We start from the raw sequence: 22,861 nt of genomic DNA on the forward strand, positions 1-22,861 counted from the left end.
TTTATCTCTTATATTTCTCTCTCATTGTATTTATCTCTCCATCTCTCATTGTATTTCTCTCCATCTCTCATTGTATTTCTCTCCATCTCTCTCATTGTATTTATCTCTCCATTGTATCTCTCTCATTGTATTTCTCTCCATCTCTCTCTATTTATCTCTCTCATTGTATTTCTCTCCATCTCTCTCTTTGTATTTCTCTCCATCTCTCTCATTGTATTTCTCTCCATCTCTCATTGTATTCTCTCCATCTCTCTCATTGTATTTCTCTCCATCTCTCTCTATTTATCTCTCTCATTGTATTTCTCTTTCATTGTATTTCTCTCATTGTATTTCTCTCCATCTCTCTTTTATCTCTCTCATTGTATTTCTCTCCATCTCTCTCATTGTATTTCTCTCCATCTCTCTTGTATTTCTCTCCATCTCTCTTATTGTATTTCTCTCCATCTCTCTCATTGTATTTCTCTCCATCTCTCATTGTATTTCTCTCCATCTCTCTCATTGTATTTCTCTCCATCTCTCATTGTATTTCTCTCTCATTGTATTTATCACTCTCCATCTCTCTCTCTCCAATTGTAGGCCTTTTTCTCTCCCTTTCTCAATGCAGGACTACATCCCATTATCTGATACAGAAGCAGTGAAATATCCCCCTGAGCAAATGCTACTGTGTGTAAGTCACTCTGTGTGTACCCACTACGCATGCAATGCCAGTGTGTGTGCGTGTGTGTACACTACCAACGCTATACCAACATTTGTGACCAGCTGTGTGACCAGCTGCCCATTACCAGACCTTCCTCTTTAGATTATGTAGGGCACACACACATTTTAGAGGCAGCAGAAAATCCCATGGAAATCATGAGTCATTGCTATGGCGATAACATTTCAAAAGTAGACTGATATTCTGTTATTTGAAGTTAGTTTACATACTGTTGGCCTACCTATATGTCATTGATATTAGTACTTGACCTGCATGTGTTCCTGTGTGTGAGAGAGAGTGAGTGTGTGAGAGTGCAAGAACTATAGCAGCATTATTTACAATATAATACCCCAAAAATACTTCAATCAACCCAACCACAACACATCCATTTATTTTCTTAGAGCAGAATATGGGTTGATCATTATGTTTGCAAATCTGTGGCAACGATGGGAATAAAGTACTGCAATCTACAACATGGGCAAGTAATCAAACTGAATGAGAAAGAGACGGCTGTGAATAATCACAACTCAATACAGGGTTTGTACTGAGAATCTCCCTGGTGTTCTGTATTCTGTTATTCTCTGTTATTCTCTCTATGTGGAACATCCAGGAACACTAATGCATTCTACACAGTAGTGAGACAATATTCCACTGCACCAAGTGCCACCTGAGCGAGTTCCCATCGTGTGAGTGTGTGTGTTTGTGATTGTGTGCCATATCAAGTAGCCCTGGCTGTGACGAATCGCTGAGCTCCCAGTAACACAATCCTAGACCCACCCAGGCTTAACACCAGTCTGTCATGTTTTTACGCTTTCTAATTCTAATGTCCATTTTCCTCTAATGGTTACCATGGTGATTATACAACAGAGTAGTATATGTCGACTGCATGGCTCAAATGGTGACAGTTTCTGCTGAACCAGTGCATCCAGGTGTAAAGCTACATGGCAGCTCATAGGCAAAGTGTGAGTGAGTGAGTGAGTGAGTGAGTGAGTGAGTGAGTCTATTTAAACCGACATCCCTTCTCTGAGAGGTCCTTGCTGAAGTTGTCCAGCTCTGTGCACCTGGCCTTGAGTTTGGCATCACTAGCACACTCTGTTGAGGTGGGCCAACGCTCTACCCAGGCATCCTTGCCCAGCATGTATGTGGCACTGAGAGAGAGAAAGAAGAGGGAAAGAAGAGAGAAAATAACCCCTTTAGGCAGATATTAACATGAACTTTATTGCTCTGACTTGCTTTGTCTTGTCAGTACTATAAGTAAATTATAACATGTCACTGCCTCTCCCCACCTGTTGGTGGAGCTGTCCTTGTACCAGAGGTCAGTTTTTGGCCCCGTGATGAGGTAGTCTGTACCCTCCTTTAGGTCCAGACCTCCTCTACAGCCAGCATGGGACAGGAAGACCTTAGTGTCACCCACACTGACCCCCTCCTCCACTCCTAGAGAGAGAGGGGAGGGAGAGAGAGGGGGGGGAGGGAGGGAGGGGAGGGAGGAGGGGGGGGGAGGGAGGGAGGGGAGGGAGGAGAGGGGGAGGGAGGGAGGGAGGGAGGGAGGGGGAGGGAGGGAGGGAGGGGGGGAGGGAGGGAGGGAGGGAGGGAGGGAGGGAGGGAGGGAGGGAGGGAGGGAGGGAGGGAGGGAGGGAGGGAGGGAGGGAGGGAGGGAGGGAGGGAGGGAGGGAGGGAGGGAGGGAGGGAGGGAGGGAGGGAGGGAGGGAGGGAGGGAGGGAGGGAGGGAGAAACAGAGTTAACCATGTTTGAACTAACTCAGCATCACATTCTGAAACAAAGAGGGTAAGGAGAGATGGGTAGAGGACAGAGAAGGACTAGATGACATAAGATGCTTACCTATTTTTATAACCTGTGTGATCTTCATCTCATATCTGTCGTACTGACTCTGGCTGACACTCAGGACCTTGGCCTTGTACACTGGAGGACAGACGCGTGAGAAGCATCAGAGAACAGCAAAATACACTCTACTCAATCAATGACATGATTCACTTGACTGTACCCAAAGAACAATTTGATTAAGACAATTAAAGAATGAAGCGTTAGATGATAGTTTTACCTCTGACGGACAACATTCATTTATAGCTGTACCATATACTGTACATGGTATAGTATTGTCTCAGTGTGACAGATTTACAGATCTATAATGCTTATAACATGTCTATAAATTCTTATAACATGTCTATAAGATGTATATAATGCCTATAACATGTCTATAAATGCTTATAACATGTCTATGTCTATAAGATGTATGTAGTGGCTATAACATGTCTATAAATGCTTATAACATGTCTATGTCTATAAGATGTATATAGTGCCTATAACATGTCTATAATTTATATAGCCTGTCTATAACGTTCAGAACATATCTATAACGTCTATAACATGTTTATATAGCGTCGCCTAGTGGTTAGAGCGTTGGACTAGTAACCCGAAGGTTGCGAGTTCAAACCCCCGAGCTGACAAGGTACAAATCTGTCGTTCTGCCCCTGAACAAGGCTGTTAACCCACTGTTCCTAGGCCGTCATTGAAAATAAGAATATGTTCTTAACTGACTTGCCTAGTTAAATAAAGGTTAAACTTTTTTAATTAAAAAAAAAAAAAACATGTCTGTCTATAACATGCCTATAACATGCCTATAATATTCCTAGAACATGTCTATAATGCCTCTAACATGCCTATAACATGTCTATAAGGCCTCTAACATGCCTATAACATGTCTATAATGACTATAATATCCCTATAACATGTCTATAATGCCTATAACATGTCTATAATCTCTATAACATGTCTATAATGCCTATAACATGCCTATAATGCCTATAACATTCATATAACATGCCTATAACATGCCTATAACATTCCTATAACATGTCTATAACATGTACATAATACATATAACATGCCTATAATATCTACAACATGTATATAATGTCTATAACATGTGTATTATATTCTATAGTGAAAACAGATATAGCATACCGTGGTATAATCCTTTGCATGCGTGGTCCTCTCGTGCTCCATAGGGGACTGGATCGGTTAGGGACTTAGACACACAGCAATCACCTAATAGGAGAGAGGCACACATCATTATCACACACACTCATGTATGGCACACACACACACACACACACAGATACACACAGATACACACACACACACACACACACACACACACACACACACACTCACCCTGTGTACAGCGACATATATTGTTCCTGCAGATCTGTGAGAGTTCGTCCTTGTCCTCTTTGGGGCTGTAGAAGCGACTGCAGCGGTGGTCTGATAGAGAGACATGCTATGTTAACATTTCTCCAATTTTATTTTATTTTATTTTACCTTTATTTAACTAGGCAAGTCAGTTAAGAACAAATTCTTATTTTCAATGACGGCCTAGGAACAGTGGGTGAACTGCCTGTTCAGGGGCAGAACGATAGATTTGTACCTTGTCAGCTCAGGGTTTTGAACTTGCAACCTTCCGGTTACTAGTCCAACGCTCTAACCACTAGGCTACCCTGCCGCCCCAATGATCAACTCCATTTACAATAGCTTCTCTTGTTCGAGGGCATATGAAATATGGTCAAAACAAACCATAGTCCTACCTGGGTTATAGTACTCATAGACAGTGACAGTATCTACCTGGGTTGTAGTACTCAGACAGTAGCAGTATCTACCTGGGTTGTAGTACTCATAGACAGTGACAGTATCTACCTGGGTTGTAGTACTCATAGACAGTAGCAGTATCTACCTGGGTTGTAGTACTCGTAGACAGTAGCAGTATCTACCTGGGTTGTAGTACTCATAGACAGTAGCAGTATCTACCTGGGTTGTAGTCCTCGTAGACAGTATCTACCTGGGTTGTAGTATTCGTAGACAGTAACAGTATCTACCTGGTTGTAGTACTCGTAGACAGTGACAGTATCTACCTGGGTTGTAGTACTCTTAGACAGTGACAGTATCTACCTGGGTTGTAGTACTCGTAGACAGTATCTAACTGGGTTGTAATACTCGTAGACAGTGACAGTATCTACCTGGGTTGTAGTACTCGTAGATAGTATCTAACTGGGTTGTAGTACTCGTAGACAGTGACAGTATCTACCTGGGTTGTAGTACTCAGACAGTATCTACCTGGGTTGCAGTATTCGTGGACAGTATCAGTATCTACCTGGTTGTAGTACTCGTAGACAGTGACAGTATCTACCTGGGTTGTAGTACTCGTAGACAGTGTCTACCTGGGTTGTAGTACTCGTAGACAGTATCTACCTGGGTTGTAGTACTCGTAGACAGTATCTACCTGGGTTGTAGTACTCGTAGACAGTATCTACCTGGGTTGTAGTACTCGTAGACAGTATCTACCTGGGTTGTAGTACTCGTAGACAGTATCTACCTGGGTTGTAGCACTCGTAGACAGTATCTACCTGGGTTGTAGTACTCGTAGACAGTATCTACCTGGGTTGTAGGACTCGTAGACAGTATCTACCTGGGTTGTAGTACTCGTAGACAGTATCTACCTGGGTTGTAGGACTCGTAGACAGTATCTACCTGGGTTGTAGTACTCGTAGACAGTATCTACCTGGGTTGTAGTACTCGTAGACAGTGACAGATGAAGGTTGGAGGAGTCCCACTTTGAACGTCTGCTGCAGTCGGAAGTTGATGGTCTCAGTCTCCTTGTTGGACACCTGGTAGCACAGGTAGACCACAGAAGAGCACAATGAAGCTACTTCTGGACACTGATCTAAGGCCAGATTTGAGTTAATAGTTTGCCTTTTACCTTTAAGATTTGGGGAGGGATTGCTGATCCAAGATCTGTGCCTACAGGCCACAGACAACCTCAACCCAGACAGAGCTAAAAAAAAGTATGACCAATCAACTTCTAGGGTTGACATGGTAATGCTGGTCTCTCTACGTTCAGGTCATAGAAATAGAATGAGATTCTATTGAGATTCTATTCCTATGGTTCCAGTATCTTGAACAGGTGAGTGATGAAAAGGAAGTTACCCCTTGACACTGATCTAAGATCCCACCTAAAAAGTTAGGATTTCTGGGAGGATAAGCTGATCCTAGATCTGTTCTGGTACCTTGAAGAGGTGGATGATGAGGGAGCCTCTGTCACTCAGGTTGTCCACTATCTGGAAGTTGTTGATGTAACGGTCCACTGAGTTGGTCAGCTGGAGGCAAACAAACACAAAAACAAACAAACATTTTCAATATGCACACGGTCACAATAAGCTACACTTAAACACATGCAGTCAAAATCAAGTTGGACATTGAGTCAAAGACCAGACATGCAGTTAGACAGCCATCTAGTGGAGACAGATGAACATTACAAGTTGATTAAAGGGATAATTCACCTTAATTACACATCGGTTTCCTTACCCTGTAAGCAGTCTATGGACAAGGTATGACAGCAATCCATGCTTTGATTTAGTTTCCTTGACACTGTTTCCAAATGCATATGTGGCACAAATCCCCTTTAGCGTTTAGCATTTGTGGCGCAAATCTCATTAAAGTAATGGGTCCGATATTAGCATTTTTGGGCATCATGTTCAAACCATCTGTAAGTGACTTTGTTGAGCTTCACAATAAGTGTTAGATACTTTCCGATGATTTGGATACGATGTGCAAAACAAATAAAACATATCGGTCCCATGACTTGAATTGGACTTGTGCTACACCTGCTAAAACGTTAGCATCTGGAAACAGTGCCAGGGAAATAAAACCAAAGCATGGTTGCTGTCATAACTTGTCCATAGACGGCTGACAGGGTAAGGAAACCAAGGTGTAACTTAGTAATTGGGGTGAACTGTCCCTTTAACGTGGGTTCCAGTACCATCTCCAGGTCTTCATTCTCTGGCACGAACCCAGTAGGAAGACTGATGTCCAGAACAACCATCCTGACCTCCCTTAGTCCCAGTGCCCTGGAGGAAGGAAAGAGAGAGAGAGAATAGTAGAATGAAGAGGAAGATGGAATGAAAAGGTAGAGTGTTATCCAATAGCAGTAAGTCCCCTAGTGTATTTCCGAGAGGGGACCAAAGGAGAGTATGAAAAGACAGGTAGCCTAGACATTCAACATAGTACTGTATAATCTCACCTGACATTAATAGTGATCCTGTAGGACTTCTCTGCATCTGGTGGAGGCTTTTCTGTCAACGGGGTTAAAAAAAACATTGAGTTTAAGATTTGAGACTGGGATTGAGACTAAGATTGAGATTAAGAATAAGATACAAATGGAGAATGAGAGCTGGATTAACCTACCACTAGATTCTGCGATGGTCACGTCCAAATCAAAGTTCTTGCAGCTGCTCTTCTCATGCACCTCAGGGAGCTCGTTGTAGTAGGTCACCACCTAGGTCAGAGGTCATTAGACCAGGAAGTGACAACACAAACAAATATGACATCATACATCAATGTGACAAAATGATCATAGACAAGCTCTACTATCATGCATCGACTAATGGCCATAGACATGTGTTGTGGTCATACCTCTAGTATACCTTGTCCCTTCCCTTTGGCCTCCACTCTGAATCCCTGGTCTATAGGAGCCTGAGTGAAAACCCCACAGAAGAGGGGAGATGGTGAAAGAGGAACATGATACATCATGGTTCCTAAACCTAGGCCACATATTTGACATAAGATACAGGTAGGTTGGGAGAGAAGAAATGGTGAAAGAGAGAGAGAGGAAGAGAGAACAGCATCCCTCCTACCCTGGAGGAGCGTGCCACGTAGGAGGTCCTGGGGTCGAAGTGGTAGCGCTGGTCGCTGCGGCCCTGGATGCTCAGGTCCACCTGGAGACTCAGGTCATTGGGAGGTTTCTTTATCAGGTACCCAGACAGACCCTGCAGAACAACCATGGTGGGCTGGGGAAGAGAGAGGAAGCAGAGAGATTATTATAAAAGATGTACTGGATTGTGTGGAGATCCAAATGACGGAGGGCAACAAACTGGACTGGTCAGTGACAACCTGCAATAACACTGTTGACATAAACTCAGCTCACTGACATCATGCAATACTCGTTTCCAATGATGTCACTCAGTACCTGGGTGGATCCATAGCCCCCGCCCCTGCGGCGCTGCTCATTGAGCCACTCGAAAGGTGCGGCGGCTTCAGTCATGTGATGACTCTTCACCAGGGCTAGCAGGGCGTAGCCCGTCGCTTCCAGAGTGAACAGGCGGTTCTCACTGTCTGGCCAATGGGTACCGTCTGGAGGAGGGGAGAGAGGGAGGAAGGAGAGAGGGAGGAGAGGGAGAGAGGGAGGAGAGGGGGAGAGAATAACAGTGAAGCACAGCAGAGAATAGAGAGGGGGAGAGAGAGAGAAACAGAGACAGACAGACATTTCCCTACCTGGAGAGGCAGCTTTGAGTAGCAGGGTTTTTAAGAACAGTGAAGGTGTCTCGTCAACCAGAGACAGAGCGTAGGCAGAGATGGCCAGAGAGTAGGGCCTCTTCAGACTACCATACGTGCTCCTCAGATAGTTGGCAGCATTCTGGATCCCATTCTAATACAATACAGTAGAATACAACTTCACTGTCTATCCATTAGTTTGGTGGCTTATTAATTCCATTCTTATATGAGCAGAGGGATAAAGAATAAACCTGAATTTGAACACAAAAGAGTCGTCAGGAAAGCCCCATTTCCCAACACCGACATGCCATTTACACCGGTTGGATTAATGGTCAGCCATGGCGTATGCAAACGTAGCGTGATAACAGGTCGGACAACGAAATCCAAGATCCACCAGGGGAGGCAGGTAAAAGCGTCTTCCGGGTTAGGGAGGGTTTGGTCGGTAGGGATATCCTTGTCTCATCGCGCACCAGCGACTCCTGTGGCGGGCCGGGCGCAGTGCACAGTGTTTCCTCCGACACATTGGTGCGGCAGGCTTCCGGGTTGGATGCGCACTGTGTTAAGAAGCAGTGCGGCTTGGTTGGGTTGTGTATCGGAGGACGCATGACTTTCAACCTTCGTCTCTCCCAAGCCCGTATGGGAGTTGTAGCGATGAGACAAGATAGTTGCTACTAAACAATTGGATACCACGAAATTGGGGAGAAAAACAACAAAAAACACACAAAAAAATCGGTCGTTTTGCCCCTGAACAACCCACATTGTAAATAAGAATTTGTTTTTAACTGACTTGCCTAGTTAAATAAATAAAAATAAATAACTGACTTATCTCCCGTCCCAATATAACAGTTTCTGCCGGTTCTGTGACCGGCTTACCTTGATGGTGTGGCCAGCTCCATTGCAGTTGAGTTCTGTACCCTTGGTGGCTTCAGTCATGGCTATCAGGACAAAGGCTGTCAGAGTGGACTGAGACTCTGCACCTTGTACTCCACCCTGGAGAAGAGAGAAGCTGTTATAAGTCCCTGTCTGTCAGAGTGGACTGAGACTCTGCACCTTGTACTCCACCCTGGAGAAGAGAGAAGCTGTTATAAGTCCCTGTCTGTCAGAGTGGACTGAGACTCTGCACCTTGTACTCCACCCTGGAGAAGAGAGAAGCTGTTATAAGTCCCTGTCTGTCAGAGTGGACTGAGACTCTGCACCTTGTACTCCACCCTGGAGAAGAGAGAAGCTGTTATAAGTCCCTGTCTGTCAGAGTGGACTGAGACTCTGCACCTTGTACTCCACCCTGGAGAAGAGAGAAGCTGTTATAAGTCCCTGTCTGTCAGAGTGGACTGAGACTCTGCACCTTGTACTCCACCCTGGAGAAGAGAGAAGCTGTTATAAGACTCCAGTCCCAGATCTCTCCCTGTCTGTTAGAGTGTGAATGTGTGCGCACATCAGTCCATGTGTGTATTTGTGCGCACGTGCTTCTGCATCCACCCGTGTGTCTGTGTGTCTCTTCTTACTGTCATAGTAGTAGTGTAGACAGGGTTGTCCTCTCTGAAAGATCCAGTGGTCTGCTGTTTGTTGTTGAGCAGGTAGAGGAGAGGACCACACACGTCCTGTTCACTCACTCCTACCAGCTGACGAGCCATAGCAAACACCTTCACTACATACGCTGTGATCCTATAATGGATAGGGGAGAGAGGGGGAGAAAGAGATGGTGGGCAGGGAGAGGGAGAGAATGAGGGTGGTGGGGAAGGGAGGGAGGTGGAGGGAGAGGGGGAGAAAGAGAGGGTGGGGGGAAGGGAGAGGGGTGGAGGGGGAGAAAGAGAGGGTGGGGGAAGGGAGAGGGGTGGAGGGAGAGGGGGAGAAAGAGATGGTGGGCAGGGAGAGGGAGAGAACGAGGGTGGTGGGGAAGGGAGAGGGGTGGAGGGAGAGGGGGAAAAAGAGAGGGTGGGGGAAGGGAGAGGGGGAGAAAGAGATGGTGGGCAGGGAGAGAAAGAGGGTGGTGGGGAAGGGAGAGAGGTGGAGGGGGAGGTAGGAGAGGGTGGAGGAAGGGGGAGAGGTCGAGGTGGGGAAAGAGAAGGTAGAGGGGAAGGGAGGGAGGTGCAGGGGGAGGGAGAGGAGAGGGACACAGAAAGAGAGAGAGAAAAGGGGAGAGGTAGAGAGAGAGGCTGTGAGGGTTACAAATATAATCCATTGTATTATTTAGATTACTCTGTGATTGATACACATTCTTCTTCTTCTTCTATGTATTTGAACAATACCATGTGCTTGTGCCTTCATTCCTGTAGGGGGGGTAAGAGTCGTCTTTCTTCTTATACACCAGCTGCTTCTGGTAGCCTTTCTGTATGTAGTTCATGGCCTCCACCCTGCGTTGCACCCCTACAGCCTCCCAGTCGTTGGAATGGTCCAGGTAGACAGTGGCTATAAGAGGCAGGGTGATGCTGGCTAGGTTCTGTTCCACACAGCCACCAGGCATACGGATCAAAGAGGCCAGAGAGTCACCGCTGATACTGTTGTCTATGGTATCAGCCAACAGGTTACCTGGTGGGAGGAGCAGAGCAGAGTAGAGTAGAGCAGAGCAGAGTAGAGAATGGAGAGAGCAGAGTAGAGTAGAGTAGAGAGTGGAGAGAGCAGAGCAGAGCAGAGCAGAGCAGAGTAGAGTAGAGTAGAGTAGAGTAGAGTAGAGTAGAGTAGAGTAGAGTAGAGTAGAGTAGAGTAGAGTAGAGTAGAGCAGAGCAGAGCAGAGCAGAGTAGAGTAGAGTAGAGTAGAGTAGAGCAGAGCAGAGCAGAGTAGAGTGGAGAGAGCAGAGTAGAGCAGAGCAGAGTAGAGTAGAGCAGAGCAGAGAGTAGAGCAGAGCAGAGCAGAGCAGAGCAGAGAGAGTAGAGTAGAGTAGAGTAGAGAGTAGAGCAGAGTAGAGTAGAGAGATGGAGAGAGCAGAGCAGAGTAGAGTAGAGTAGAGTAGAGCAGAGTAGAGCAGAGTAGAGCAGAGTAGAGTAGAGAGAGCAGAGTAGAGCAGAGTAGAGAGAGCAGAGTAGAGCAGAGCAGAGTAGCAGAGTAGAGCAGAGTAGAGAGAGCAGAGTAGAGTAGAGAGTGGAGAGCAGAGCAGAGTAGAGTAGAGAGAGAGTGGAGAGAGCAGAGTAGAGTAGAGAGTAGAGCAGAGTAGAGTAGAGCAGAGCAGAGCAGAGTAGAGTAGAGTAGAGTAGAGTAGAGCAGAGCAGAGCAGAGTAGAGTAGAGTAGAGTAGAGAGTAGAGCAGAGCAGAGTAGAGTAGAGTAGAGCAGAGCAGAGCAGAGCAGAGCAGAGCAGAGTAGAGCAGAGGAGAGTAGAGCAGAGTAGAGTAGAGCAGAGAGTAGGAGCAGAGCAGAGTAGAGTAGAGCAGAGTAGAGTAGAGCAGAGAGCAGAGCAGAGCAGAGCAGAGCAGAGTAGAGTAGAGAGAGAGAGAGCAGAGCAGAGCAGAGTAGAGTAGAGTAGAGCAGAGTAGAGAGTAGAGTAGAGTAGAGTAGAGTAGAGTAGAGCAGAGCAGAGCAGAGTAGAGTAGAGTAGAGTAGAGTAGAGTAGAGCAGAGTAGAGTAGAGCAGAGCAGAGCAGAGTAGAGTAGAGTAGAGCAGAGAGTGGAGAGCAGAGTAGAGCAGAGTAGAGTAGAGCAGAGCAGAGTAGAGCAGAGAAGAGTAGAGCAGAATAGAGTAGAGCAGAGTAGAGTAGAGAGTGGAGAGTAGAGTAGAGAGTGGAGAGAGCAGAGTAGAGTAGAGCAGAGTAGAGTAGAGCAGAGTAGAGTAGAGTAGAGTAGAGTAGAGCAGAGTAGAGTAGAGTAGAGTAGAGCAGAGTAGAGTAGAGCAGAGTAGAGCAGAGCAGAGTAGAGTAGAGCAGAGTAGAGTAGAGCAGAGTAGGGTAGAGAATGGAGAGAGCAGAGTAGAGTAGAGTAGAGCAGAGAAGAGTAGAGTAGAGTAGAGTAGAGTAGAGTAGAGTAGAGTAGAGCAGAGCAGAGTAGAGTAGAGCAGAGTAGAGTAGAGTAGAGAGTGGAGAGAGCAGAGTAGAGTAGAGCAGAGAAGAGTAGAGCAGAGTAGAGTAGAGAGTAGAGAGAGTAGAGAGAGCAGAGTAGAGCAGAGTAGAGTAGAGAGTGGAGAGAGCAGAGTAGAGAGTGGAGAGAGCAGAGTAGAGTAGAGTAGAGAGTGGAGAGAGCAGAGTAGAGCAGAGTAGAGTAGAGTAGAGAGTGGAGAGAGCAGAGTAGAGAGCAGAGTAGAGTAGAGTAGAGTAGAGCACAGTAGAGAGAGTAGAGCAGAGTAGAGCAGAGTAGAGTAGAGCACAGTAGAGTAGAGTAGAGTAGAGTAGAGTAGAGTAGAGTAGAGTAGAGTAGAGCAGAGTAGAGTAGAGAGTGGAGAGCAGAGTAGAGTAGAGTAGAGAGTGGAGAGAGCAGAGTAGAGTAGAGCAGAGAAGAGTAGAGCAGAGCAGAGTAGAGTAGAGTGGAGAGAGCAGAGTAGAGTAGAGAGTGGAGAGAGTAGAGCAGAGCAGAGTAGAGTAGAGCAGAGTAGAGTAGAGTAGAGTAGAGTAGAGTAGAGTAGAGTAGAGTAGAGTAGAGTAGAGTAGAGTAGAGTAGAGTAGAGTAGAGTAGAGTAGAGTAGAGTAGAGTAGAGCAGAGCAGAGTAGAGTAGAGCAGAGTAGAGTAGAGAGTGGAGAGAGCAGAGTAGAGTAGAGCAGAGAAGAGTAGAGCAGAGTAGAGTAGAGAGTAGAGAGAGTAGAGAGAGCAGAGTAGAGTAGATTAGAGTAGAGTAGAGAGTGGAGAGAGCAGAGTAGAGAGTGGAGAGAGCAGAGTAGAGTAGAGTAGAGAGTGGAGAGAGCAGAGTAGAGTAGAGTAGAGTAGAGAGTGGAGAGAGCAGAGTAGAGAGCAGAGTAGAGTAGAGTAGAGCAGAGCAGAGAGTGGAGAGAGCAGAGTAGAGAGAGCAGAGTAGAGAGAGCAGAGTAGAGCAGAGCAGAGCAGAGTAGAGCAGAATAGAGTAGAGCAGAGCAGACAGTGGAGAGAGCAGAATAGAGTAGAGTAGAGTAGAGTAGAGCATAGTAGAGAGTGGAGAGAGCAGAGTAGAGTAGAGAGTGGAGAGAGCAGAATAGAGCAGAGCAGAGTAGAGTAGAGCAGAGTAGAGTAGAGAGTGGAGAGAGCAGAGCAGAGTAGAGCAGAGCAGAGCAGAGTAGAGTAGAGCAGAGCAGAGTAGAGTAGAGCAGAGCAGAGTAGAGCAGAGTAGAGCAGAGTAGAGAGAGCAGAATAGAGCAGAGTAGAGTAGAGTAGAGCAGAGTAGAGAGAGCAGAATAGAGCAGAGCAGAGTAGAGTAGAGCAGAGTAGAGTAGAGAGTGGAGAGAGCAGAGTAGAGCAGAGTAGAGTAGAGCAGAGTAGAGAGAGTGGAGAGAGCAGAATAGAGCAGAGCAGAGTAGAGTAGAGTAGAGTAGAGTAGAGTAGAGAGTGGCGAGAGCAGCATAGAGCAGAGCAGAGTAGAGTAGAGTAGAGTAGAGTAGAGCAGAGCAGAGTAGAGTAGAGCAGAGTAGAGAGTGGCGAGAGCAGAATAGAGCAGAGCAGAGTAGAGTAGAGTAGAGTAGAGAGTGGAGAGAGCAGAATAGAGCAGAGCAGAGTAGAGTAGAGTAGAGTAGAGAGTGGAGAGAGCAGAGTAGAGCAGAGTAGAGTAGAGTAGAGTAGAGAGTGGAGAGAGCAGAATAGAGTAGAGTAGAGCAGAGCAGAGTAGAGAGTGGCGAGAGTAGAGCAGAGCAGAGTAGAGCAGAGTAGAGTAGAGTAGAGTAGAGAGTGGAGAGAGCAGAATAGAGCACAGCAGAGTAGAGTAGAGCAGAGTAGAGAGTGGAGAGAGTAGAGTAGAGCAGAGTAGAGTAGAGAGTGGAGAGAGCAGAATAGAGTAGAGTAGAGTAGAGCAGAGTAGAGTAGGGAGTGGAGAGAGTAGAGTAGAGTAGAGTAGAGTAGAGTAGAGAGTGGAGAGAGCAGAATAGAGCACAGCAGAGTAGAGTAGAGCAGAGTAGAGTAGAGAGTGGAGAGAGCAGTATAGAGCATAGAATGGAAGGAATGCAATAGAATAGGTTATATGTCCACACAGCTGCTTAGGCTTCACAATGCCCATAACCAACCCAAAGGCTTAGAGGCACCCGCCAGCCACCATTTCTGTCTAATAATGTAAACCTCGTTTCTCAGTTAGGCCTACCCCTGATGTTGATGAATGTCTCTGGTTGAGAGTTTGGAACCAGAGAGCCCAGCTCCACTTTGTTCACCTCCACTACCTGCCTCCCATCTGGGGGGAAACATAGTAAGAAGCCTTAGTAAAGGTTGTTTCTAAAGGGGACATGGTAATGGTAAGCATTAGGGTTAGAGATGATGAGTGTCTTAGTTCTGCTCACCGTTCCCTCCCTTGGCAGAAGGATTCAATACAAAACTCTGCACTTTAGTCTTCTGCACTCCTTCCACCTGTTACAGGGTTTTGAAAACAGCTTTGAGATACCGGTCCTCGTATCTTAGGTAAGGACACTGATTCACAGTCGCTATATATATATTATTTATTTTATTATTATTATTATTTATTTTTTTAAACTAACATCTGAAATAGTCACCCACCACCACGCGTAGCTTCTTCTTGACCCCGTCGCTACCCATAAACCCTTTGGCCATGGCAAGGACCTCCAGTAGCATCTCTCCGGCCTTGAGCGGTATGATGGTGTAGGGAACCACCAGGGACGAGCTGGCCTTCAACCTCACCTCCTGGGTGTGTTTCCCATTGAACGCCACACTGCACATGTCCTCTGTCTTCAGTAGCACCACCTTAACCTGGGTTGAGTAGAGGAGGAAACGGAGACACAAAATGGCTGAGAGGAAGTGAGCAGAACTGGGTGGATTTCTCATTGAACGCCACACTGCACATGTCCTCTGTCTTCAGTAGCACCACCTTAACCTGGGTTGAGTAGAGGAGGAAACGGAGACACAAAATGGCTGAGAGGAAGTGAGCAGAACTGGGTGGATTTCTCATTGAACGCCACACTGCACATGTCCTCTGTCTTCAGTAGCACCACCTTAACCTGGGTTGAGTAGAGGAGGAAACGGAGACACAAAATGGCTGAGAGGAAGTGAGCAGAACTGGGTGGATTTCTCATTGAACGCCACACTGCACATGTCCTCCGTCTTCAGTAGCACCATTGATTCTAGGTAAGCTGAAATGAGGAGGAAACTGGGACGGTCAAGACACAAAATGGCTGACAGTAATGGGAGGGTTAGGAGGGTTAAGACACAAAATGGCTGACAGGAAGGGATCAGAGGGGAGCTAGCGGGTGGGAGTAGAGGGAGTAGTAGGTAGATAGAGGTTTCCTCAGATATTAATTCATCAGCCTGATGGTTAAGGTAAGGCTTGAGAATTAGATAGAAGTCATGGGTGAGAGGCCAGAGGTGAGCTTGCCTCCATGTCCTCGTCGCCATAGTTATGGAGCACAGCTTTGATCTCCACGTGTTCGTTCCTCGCCACTGAGTACGGCAGCTTCAGGTCCACGAAGAAACGCTTCCACGCACGCACGTTCCATGGCTCGGCTACGCAGAAACCTGGAATAAAAACAAAATGATTCAAATAAACAAACAACAGCAGGTGGTTGAGGACTTCATGCTTTAGTTAGAATGCTAGAATTGTACAGCAATATGTTGTATTCCTCATATGGCACCAGTATCCCCACTAGCATACTACCTGGACTCCTCCTGGGAAATGACTGAATATGGGTACAGTGAGAGGAAGCCAATTTAGACCACTGAGAATTAGGCCCAATCCCAAATAGACCCCTTAAATCCTAAACCCTATGCACATGTGGTGATCTGATTGGACATGACAGGTGTTAGTGATATGGTAACAGTTCCACCTTGCCCTCTGATTGGTGTTTCACCTTGCCAACAAGGGCGTAGCACTTAGGGACTGGGACCATGGCTACCCCAGGGGAAGGGAAGGGTCTACCTGTTACAGGTGAGGAGCTGATGGCTAGTACCCCCCACTGGGTGATAGTGTCTGGGAAGATGGATTCCACATGCAGCGTTGCCAACCTGTAAGGAACAGACCCAAACTAATGAATCCCATTGAGTTGACCTCTTGTAAGCTCAGCTTGTGGCATGAGCACAGTAAAACATTATCTTGAAGATAAATAGAGAGAGAGACTGGTGGATTGTGATCGATTGATGCCGTTGCCTAATGCAATGCTAACAGTGACACGCACGCGCACAAATACACACACACACACATAAATATCCCTGGGACAGTCCACGATGGTGCAACAGTGTTTATTTTGGGGGGGGCAATGAAAAAAGGCCAGGCTGTTTCTGATCTGTTAACCCAGCCAGTCTCAATGTGACCTCCAGTCCACTGTGGTGCAACTCTGGGGATTTACAGAGTAGGTTGTTTCATTTCAAAGGGATACTGCGAGATTCTGTCAATTTGCCCTTTTCTACTTCTCCAGAGTCTAATGAACTCGTGGATACCATTTCTGTGTCTCTATGTGCAGTATGAAGGAAGTTATAGGTGGCTACCAGAGCGGCAGGTAGCCTAGTGGTTAGAGCGTTGGACTAGTAACCGAAAGCTAGATCAAATCCCCGAGCTGACACAAGGCAGTTAACCCACTGTTCCCACTGTGGCCGTCATTGAAAATAAGAATTTGTTCTTAACTGACTTGCCTAGTTATATAAAGGTCATATCAAAAAAATACAAATAAATAGGTAGTTTAGCAAGCCAATGATGACTGTAAGTCTACAGGTACACTAGCTTAATTGCCAGAACCTTGCAGTATCCCTTTAAGGGTGAGAGGGGTGTGGCTTGGCCTATTCCCCTTTCGACTGGGATCACAAAACTGGTCAACCCCTCATAGAAAGAGTTTTCCCTGGACAGGTCATGTGGTTAGGAAAAACCCCTGGCCCTACTCATAGGAAGTAGCCTGTAGTACGCACAGTTCAGCACAGTTTCAAACCAAGTCTTAGCCTATGAGCAGGGCAACTGCTGTCCCTTTCTATAAGGGGGTGAGAGGACAGACACACATTCACTCACCCGTCTCTGCTGTCCTCAGGCACACTGGGCAGCGGCAGGTCTTTCCACAGCCATGACTCATAGAACTTAGACCTTACTATCACCTCACTCTCCTCCATAAAGTCATCCTCCTCTTCCTCCTCCTCCTCCTCTTCCTTAGCAAAAGACCCACTCTGTACTTCCAGAACAGGTTCGATTTCCAGCATCACTGGAAGTCTCAATCTTTCTTCACCTAATGCCAAAAAATAAACACGTTTCAACTCTGTTTGATGGATGGGTGGATGAATCGATTGATTGATGGATTAATTGAGCAATCAACCATTTTGAGCTCAGTTCTCTGCTGTAACATACAGGGGCCACTTGGACGGAAGTTAGATCTGGTTAGAATGAAATTAGACTCAACAGACTCAACTCAACTTAATTAACAAGACCTACAGTGTTGTTTCCAAGACCACCTAAAGCGAGACCGATTCGAGACCAAGACCGGGAGGGGGGCGAGGGGTTCACGACTAAGACCGGGAGGGGGTGAGGGGTCCAAGACTAAGACCGGGAGGGGGGTGAGGGGTCCAAGACTAAGACCCGGAAAATGCAAATCCACCATAATAGTTGAAAATGAGTTGAAAATGTCCAGTATTTATGTGTTCAGATTTCAGAAGGACATTCTTTAGACATTCAGAATGGTGATAAATGCTGAGGACAAAAGTTATCACTAATCCAAACAGGTCCATAAGAAGACAATTTTATCCTAGTCTCCCCTTACTAATCGTTAGCATACAACTGTCAAGCAATTTCCCACACTAGTTCCTACCAGCAAATGAAGGAAATCCTGCTGAGCACTGAAAAATATCCTCAAACCTTGTTGTGAAAGTAATGGACAGTCATTTTACAAGTAAAGTAGGAACCCCAGGTTTCAATAGGGGATCAGATATTCATGTGTCATGAAAGGAGTGTGGATATTTGGCCTGGCGAAGCTGTTTTACGTGCTGACTGGTGATGTGCAGTTTGCGAACAATTCATTATTTTTGAACGACTCTTTTGACTGACTCGAGAGTCATGATTCGTTCATTTTAGTCGTTTGTTTGACCTGCTAATGTTGGCCGCAATGAACCCTACAGCAGGGTTAAGACACACTCTTCAGGCTCGGTGGCTCCAGGGAAGTGCTTTGACCTCCAACTGTCTGTCATATGGTGCAGGAAAATAGATCATGAGCATAGAGAAGAAAAATACATGATTAGAACTGATAATGAATCACACGGTGATGATAATGAATCACACGGTGATGATAATGAATCACACGGCGATGATAATGAATCACACGGCGATGATAATGAATCACACGGCGATGATAATGAATCACACGGCGATGATAATGAATCACACGGCGATGATAATGAATCACACGGTGATGATAATGAATCACACGGCGATGATAATGAATCACACGGCGATGATAATGAATCACACGGCGATGATAATGAATCACACGGTGATGATAATGAATCACACGGTGATGATAATGAATCACACGGTGATGATAATGAATCACATGGTGTAAGAATAAGTGCAATTCATTGATTATTGAATGTTATGGACGCAGCTTTGTAGAATCAAAACACACAGACTCTGCTCAACAAACTCAAACTCGAGAACAAATCTTTTGGGTGCTGCAGTTTGCAAACGACTGCGCTTATCACCCCCATGGTAGTCCCGCAATGCATTCCGCCAAGAGTCGTTCACAATCTAGTCCGGGACGGTCACAACTAGATCTCAAATGTACCAATAAAATCATCTGATTTGTATGCCTAGCAATCAACAAATGTACATTGCTTAAAGCACACGTTCCAATAAGCCCCCTTTGGTGAACGAAATGGGGCAGCAGATTGCCTAGCAGTTAAGAGCATTGGGCCAGGAACAAAGGTCACCTGTTTGAATCCCCAAGCCGACTAGGTGAAACTAACGTGGCTATCATAAGGAACTACAAATGCCATGATGATCTGGACAAGACTGACGAAACGAGGCAAAGGTTAGAATCTCTGGATTAGCTAAATGTAGTAATTAATAAATTGATAATGTTAGCAAAGGTGTCAGCTAGAGATGACTTGCAGGGATTTGAAGTTTTGCTAATTTGATGCCAATTAGCTGTAAAGTAAATAGAGCCGAATATATTGATAAAAGTCACCTTGTCCGAGAGAGATTTACATGGTTATCAAAACATTAAATCAGGGTAAGACTACAGGAAACACAGCCCTTATTTGAAGTGTTTCTGAAATCCCCTGTGGGGAAAAATGAATGGTGGAGAAACGATTGGAACCGTTTCCCTTTTTGTCAGCTAGGTTTTATGGGTATTATGACACCGCCACTGTGAGGCTCTAACAGTGACGCAAATGAACAAAATTAGTAGAAAGATTAGTTATTTTTGACTGAATGAGTCGGAAAGATCAGTCAGTAAAAAGAGTTGAACGTCCCACCACGAGCGCTACCACTGATGACAATTATTCCTTTTGTTACTCCGCTGGTTTCAGCTGGTCTCGGGAAGAAATGATGAGTCCTCATTGTTTCTGAGTAAAAATGTACCTGACACCGAGACAAGACTGATACACTCACTATGTATGTCGAGACCGGATTCGAGTACTACAACACTGCTGCCACAAACACCTAACAATTCATTAACCAGCTAGTCCATCATCATCAATGTTACCTCTTGAAATCCCATAATTGACAAATGATTTGCTATGGATCTCGGGGAAAATGTGTCTGTCCAGGGTCAGCCTGAGTAGATCTGTGGTGGTAGGCGGTGTGGTGGTGGTAGGGGGTAGTCTGGTGTCAAACTCCTCTCCCCTGTACTTGGAGCAGCAGTATCTGAAAGTGCCAAACAATTCTGTTCAGTGCACTTCACTTCAATTCAGCTCAACTCAACAACTCAATTGAAGTCAACTCAGCTCAGCTCAATTGAAGTCAACTCAACAACTCAATTGAAGTCAACTCAGCTCAATTGAACTCAACTCAGCTCAATTGAACTCAACTCAGCTCAATTGAAGTGAACTCAGCTCAGCTCAATTGAAGTGAAGTCAGCTCAGCTCAATTGAAGTGAAGTCAGCTCAGTTCAATTGAAGTGAAGTCAGCTCAGCTCAATTGAAGTGAAGTCAGCTCAGCTCAATTGAAGTGAAGTCAGCTCAGCTCAATTGAAGTGAAGTCAGCTCAGCTCAATTGAAGTGAAGTCAGCTCAGTTCAATTGAAGTGAAGTCAGCTCAGCTCAATTGAAGTGAAGTCAGTACCTGAAGGCCTTGATGCATTCCCATCCCTCAGTGATGTAGAGGGAGCGTCTGGTGCAGGAGTAAGGCATGGGGATCTCTCTCAGGCCATCCTTACAACACTGACGCAACAGCTTCTCTCTGTAGTGGTTCTCTGTGGGGAAGAGAGAGAGCTCAGAACCATCAATCTATCTATCAATCAATCAATCCATCCACCTTTCCGTCAATAAATCAGTCCCCCACTCAATCAATGAATCATTCCATACATCAACATAGCACTTTTTCTGTCACTGACCCAGTAGAGTTCTGCGTTGCAACATCTCAGCAGAGCGCCTCCTTCTGGATCTCCCTGGGCACTGCATGCCTGAAGAAGAGATGGAAGGGAGGGAAACACAGGAATGGCAAACAACGAAATGAAGCTGTTCTACAAACCAAGAAACACAGATGTCTATACAAGCCCACTGGTCTGTCTTACTCAAACTCATGATTGGGCGACTTTGGAATGTGTTGCTTTAACTAATCTTCCCTGCAAGCTCACAGTAAACAAACAGAACATTGCAAACATGGCCTTTGGATGCCTGCAAAGGCCATGTAACCTTAATTTAACTAGGCAAGTCAGTTAAGAACAAATTCTTATTTACAATGACGGCCTACCCAAAGCCTCCTATGGGAGCGGGGATTCAAATGAAATGAATTAAATAAAAATATAGGACAAAACACACATCACGACAAGAGAGACAACATAACACTACATAAAGAGAGACCTAAGACAACAACCATCAGAGGACTGATGTTACCCTCTTTCATCGTATTAACCATCAGAGGACTGATGTTACCCTCTTTCCTCGTATTAACCATCAGAGGACTGATGTTACCCTCTTTCCTCGTATTAACCATCAGAGGACTGATGTTACCCTCTTTCCTTCCATCAGAGGACTGATCCATCAGAGGACTGATGTTACCCTCTTTCCCATCAGAGGACTGATGTTACCATCAGAGGACTGATGTTACCCTCTTTCCTCGTATTAACCATCAGAGGACTGATGTCTTTCCCCATCAGAGGACTGATGTTACCCTCTTTCCTCGTATTAACCATCAGAGGACTGATGTTACCCTCTTTCCTCGTATTAACCATCAGAGGACTGATGTTACCCTCTTTCCCTCTTTCATCGTATTAACCATCAGAGGACTGATGTTACCCTTTCTTTCCATCAGAGGACTGATATTAACCATCAGAGGACTGATGTTACCCTCTTTCCTCGTATTAACCATCAGAGGACTGATGTTACCCTCTTTCATCGTATTAACCATCAGAGGACTGATGTTACCCTCTTTCCTCGTATTAACCATCAGAGGACTGATGTTACCCTCTTTCATCGTATTAACCATCAGAGGACTGATGTTACCCTCTTTCATCGTATTAACCATCAGAGGACTGATGTTACCCTCTTTCATCGTATTAACCATCAGAGGACTGATGTTACCCTCTTTCCTCGTATTAACCATCAGAGGACTGATGTTACCCTCTTTCCTCGTACCATCAGAGGACTGATGTTACCTTTCTCTTTCAGAGGACTGATGTTACCCTCTTTCATCGTATTAACCATCAGAGGACTGATGTTACCCTCTTTCATCGTATTAACCATCAGAGGACTGATGTTACCCTCTTTCCTCAGAGGACTGATATTAACCATCAGAGGACTGATGTTACCCTCTTTCCTCGTATTAACCATCAGAGGACTGATGTTACCCTCTTTCCTCGTATTAACCATCAGAGGACTGATGTTACCCTCTTTCCTCGTATTAACCATCAGAGGACTGATGTTACCCTCTTTCCTCGTATTAACCATCAGAGGACTGATGTTACCCTCTTTCCTCGTATTAACCATCAGAGGACTGATGTTACCCTCTTTCCTCGTATTAACCATCAGAGGACTGATGTTACCCTCTTTCTGAGGACTGATGTTACCCTCTTTCCTCGTATTAACCATCAGAGGACTGATGTTACCCTCTTTCATCGTATTAACCATCAGAGGACTGATGTTACCCTCTTTCATCGTATTAACCATCAGAGGACTGATGTTACCCTCTGATGTTCAGAGGACCCCTCTTTCCTCGTATTAACCATCAGAGGACTGATGTTACCCTCTTTCCTCCCTCTTTCCTCGTATTAACCATCAGAGGACTGATGTTACCCTCTTTCCTCGTCCATCAGAGGACTGATGTTACCCTCTTTCCTCGTATTAACCATCAGAGGACTGATGTTACCCTCTTTCATCGTATTAACCATCAGAGGACTGATGTTACCCTCTTTCCTCGTATTAACCATCAGAGGACTGATGTTACCCTCTTTCATCGTATTAATCAAAAGAAGGTGGCTCTTCCTGTGTCTGTCTGTCTGACTGTCTGTGTCTGTGCGCCTGCGTTGTGTGCTACCTTGTCTAGAAGAGGTGGCTCCACCAGTGTCTGTCTGTGTGTTACCTTGTCTAGAAGAGGTGGCTCCACCAGTGTCTGTCTGTGTGTTACCTTGTCTAGAAGAGGTGGCTCCACCAGTGTCTGTCTGT

General features: G+C 45.6%; 1 protein-coding gene across 2 annotated transcripts in view; it reads right to left on the bottom strand.

The window, feature by feature from the left end:
- Nucleotides 1-1,069: 1,069 nt before the first annotated feature.
- The window catches only part of LOC112243335 (complement C3), a 31,548-nt gene continuing 9,756 nt past the window's right edge, over nucleotides 1,070-22,861 (bottom strand). For both annotated transcript variants that reach the window (XM_042304703.1, XM_042304692.1), the window contains exons 19-44: nucleotides 20,593-20,661; nucleotides 20,322-20,451; nucleotides 19,745-19,905; nucleotides 17,068-17,278; nucleotides 15,991-16,076; nucleotides 15,451-15,590; nucleotides 14,619-14,828; nucleotides 14,405-14,471; nucleotides 14,212-14,298; nucleotides 10,282-10,561; nucleotides 9,538-9,697; nucleotides 8,909-9,025; nucleotides 8,036-8,189; nucleotides 7,731-7,894; nucleotides 7,399-7,551; nucleotides 7,178-7,237; nucleotides 6,950-7,040; nucleotides 6,786-6,837; nucleotides 6,525-6,612; nucleotides 5,773-5,862; nucleotides 5,268-5,373; nucleotides 3,887-3,976; nucleotides 3,677-3,760; nucleotides 2,534-2,614; nucleotides 1,981-2,128; nucleotides 1,070-1,842 (exon numbers count right to left, since the gene is read on the bottom strand). In XM_042304703.1, coding sequence (XP_042160637.1) covers nucleotides 1,695-1,842; nucleotides 1,981-2,128; nucleotides 2,534-2,614; nucleotides 3,677-3,760; nucleotides 3,887-3,976; nucleotides 5,268-5,373; nucleotides 5,773-5,862; nucleotides 6,525-6,612; nucleotides 6,786-6,837; nucleotides 6,950-7,040; nucleotides 7,178-7,237; nucleotides 7,399-7,551; nucleotides 7,731-7,894; nucleotides 8,036-8,189; nucleotides 8,909-9,025; nucleotides 9,538-9,697; nucleotides 10,282-10,561; nucleotides 14,212-14,298; nucleotides 14,405-14,471; nucleotides 14,619-14,828; nucleotides 15,451-15,590; nucleotides 15,991-16,076; nucleotides 17,068-17,278; nucleotides 19,745-19,905; nucleotides 20,322-20,451; nucleotides 20,593-20,661 — 3,227 coding nt within the window. In that variant the 3' untranslated portion in view covers nucleotides 1,070-1,694. The remainder of the gene's footprint in view (nucleotides 1,843-1,980; nucleotides 2,129-2,533; nucleotides 2,615-3,676; nucleotides 3,761-3,886; nucleotides 3,977-5,267; nucleotides 5,374-5,772; nucleotides 5,863-6,524; nucleotides 6,613-6,785; nucleotides 6,838-6,949; nucleotides 7,041-7,177; nucleotides 7,238-7,398; nucleotides 7,552-7,730; nucleotides 7,895-8,035; nucleotides 8,190-8,908; nucleotides 9,026-9,537; nucleotides 9,698-10,281; nucleotides 10,562-14,211; nucleotides 14,299-14,404; nucleotides 14,472-14,618; nucleotides 14,829-15,450; nucleotides 15,591-15,990; nucleotides 16,077-17,067; nucleotides 17,279-19,744; nucleotides 19,906-20,321; nucleotides 20,452-20,592; nucleotides 20,662-22,861) is intronic.

This window comes from Oncorhynchus tshawytscha, linkage group LG02 (assembly GCF_018296145.1).
Source record: "Oncorhynchus tshawytscha isolate Ot180627B linkage group LG02, Otsh_v2.0, whole genome shotgun sequence".
Classification (NCBI taxonomy): Eukaryota; Metazoa; Chordata; class Actinopteri; order Salmoniformes; family Salmonidae; genus Oncorhynchus; species Oncorhynchus tshawytscha.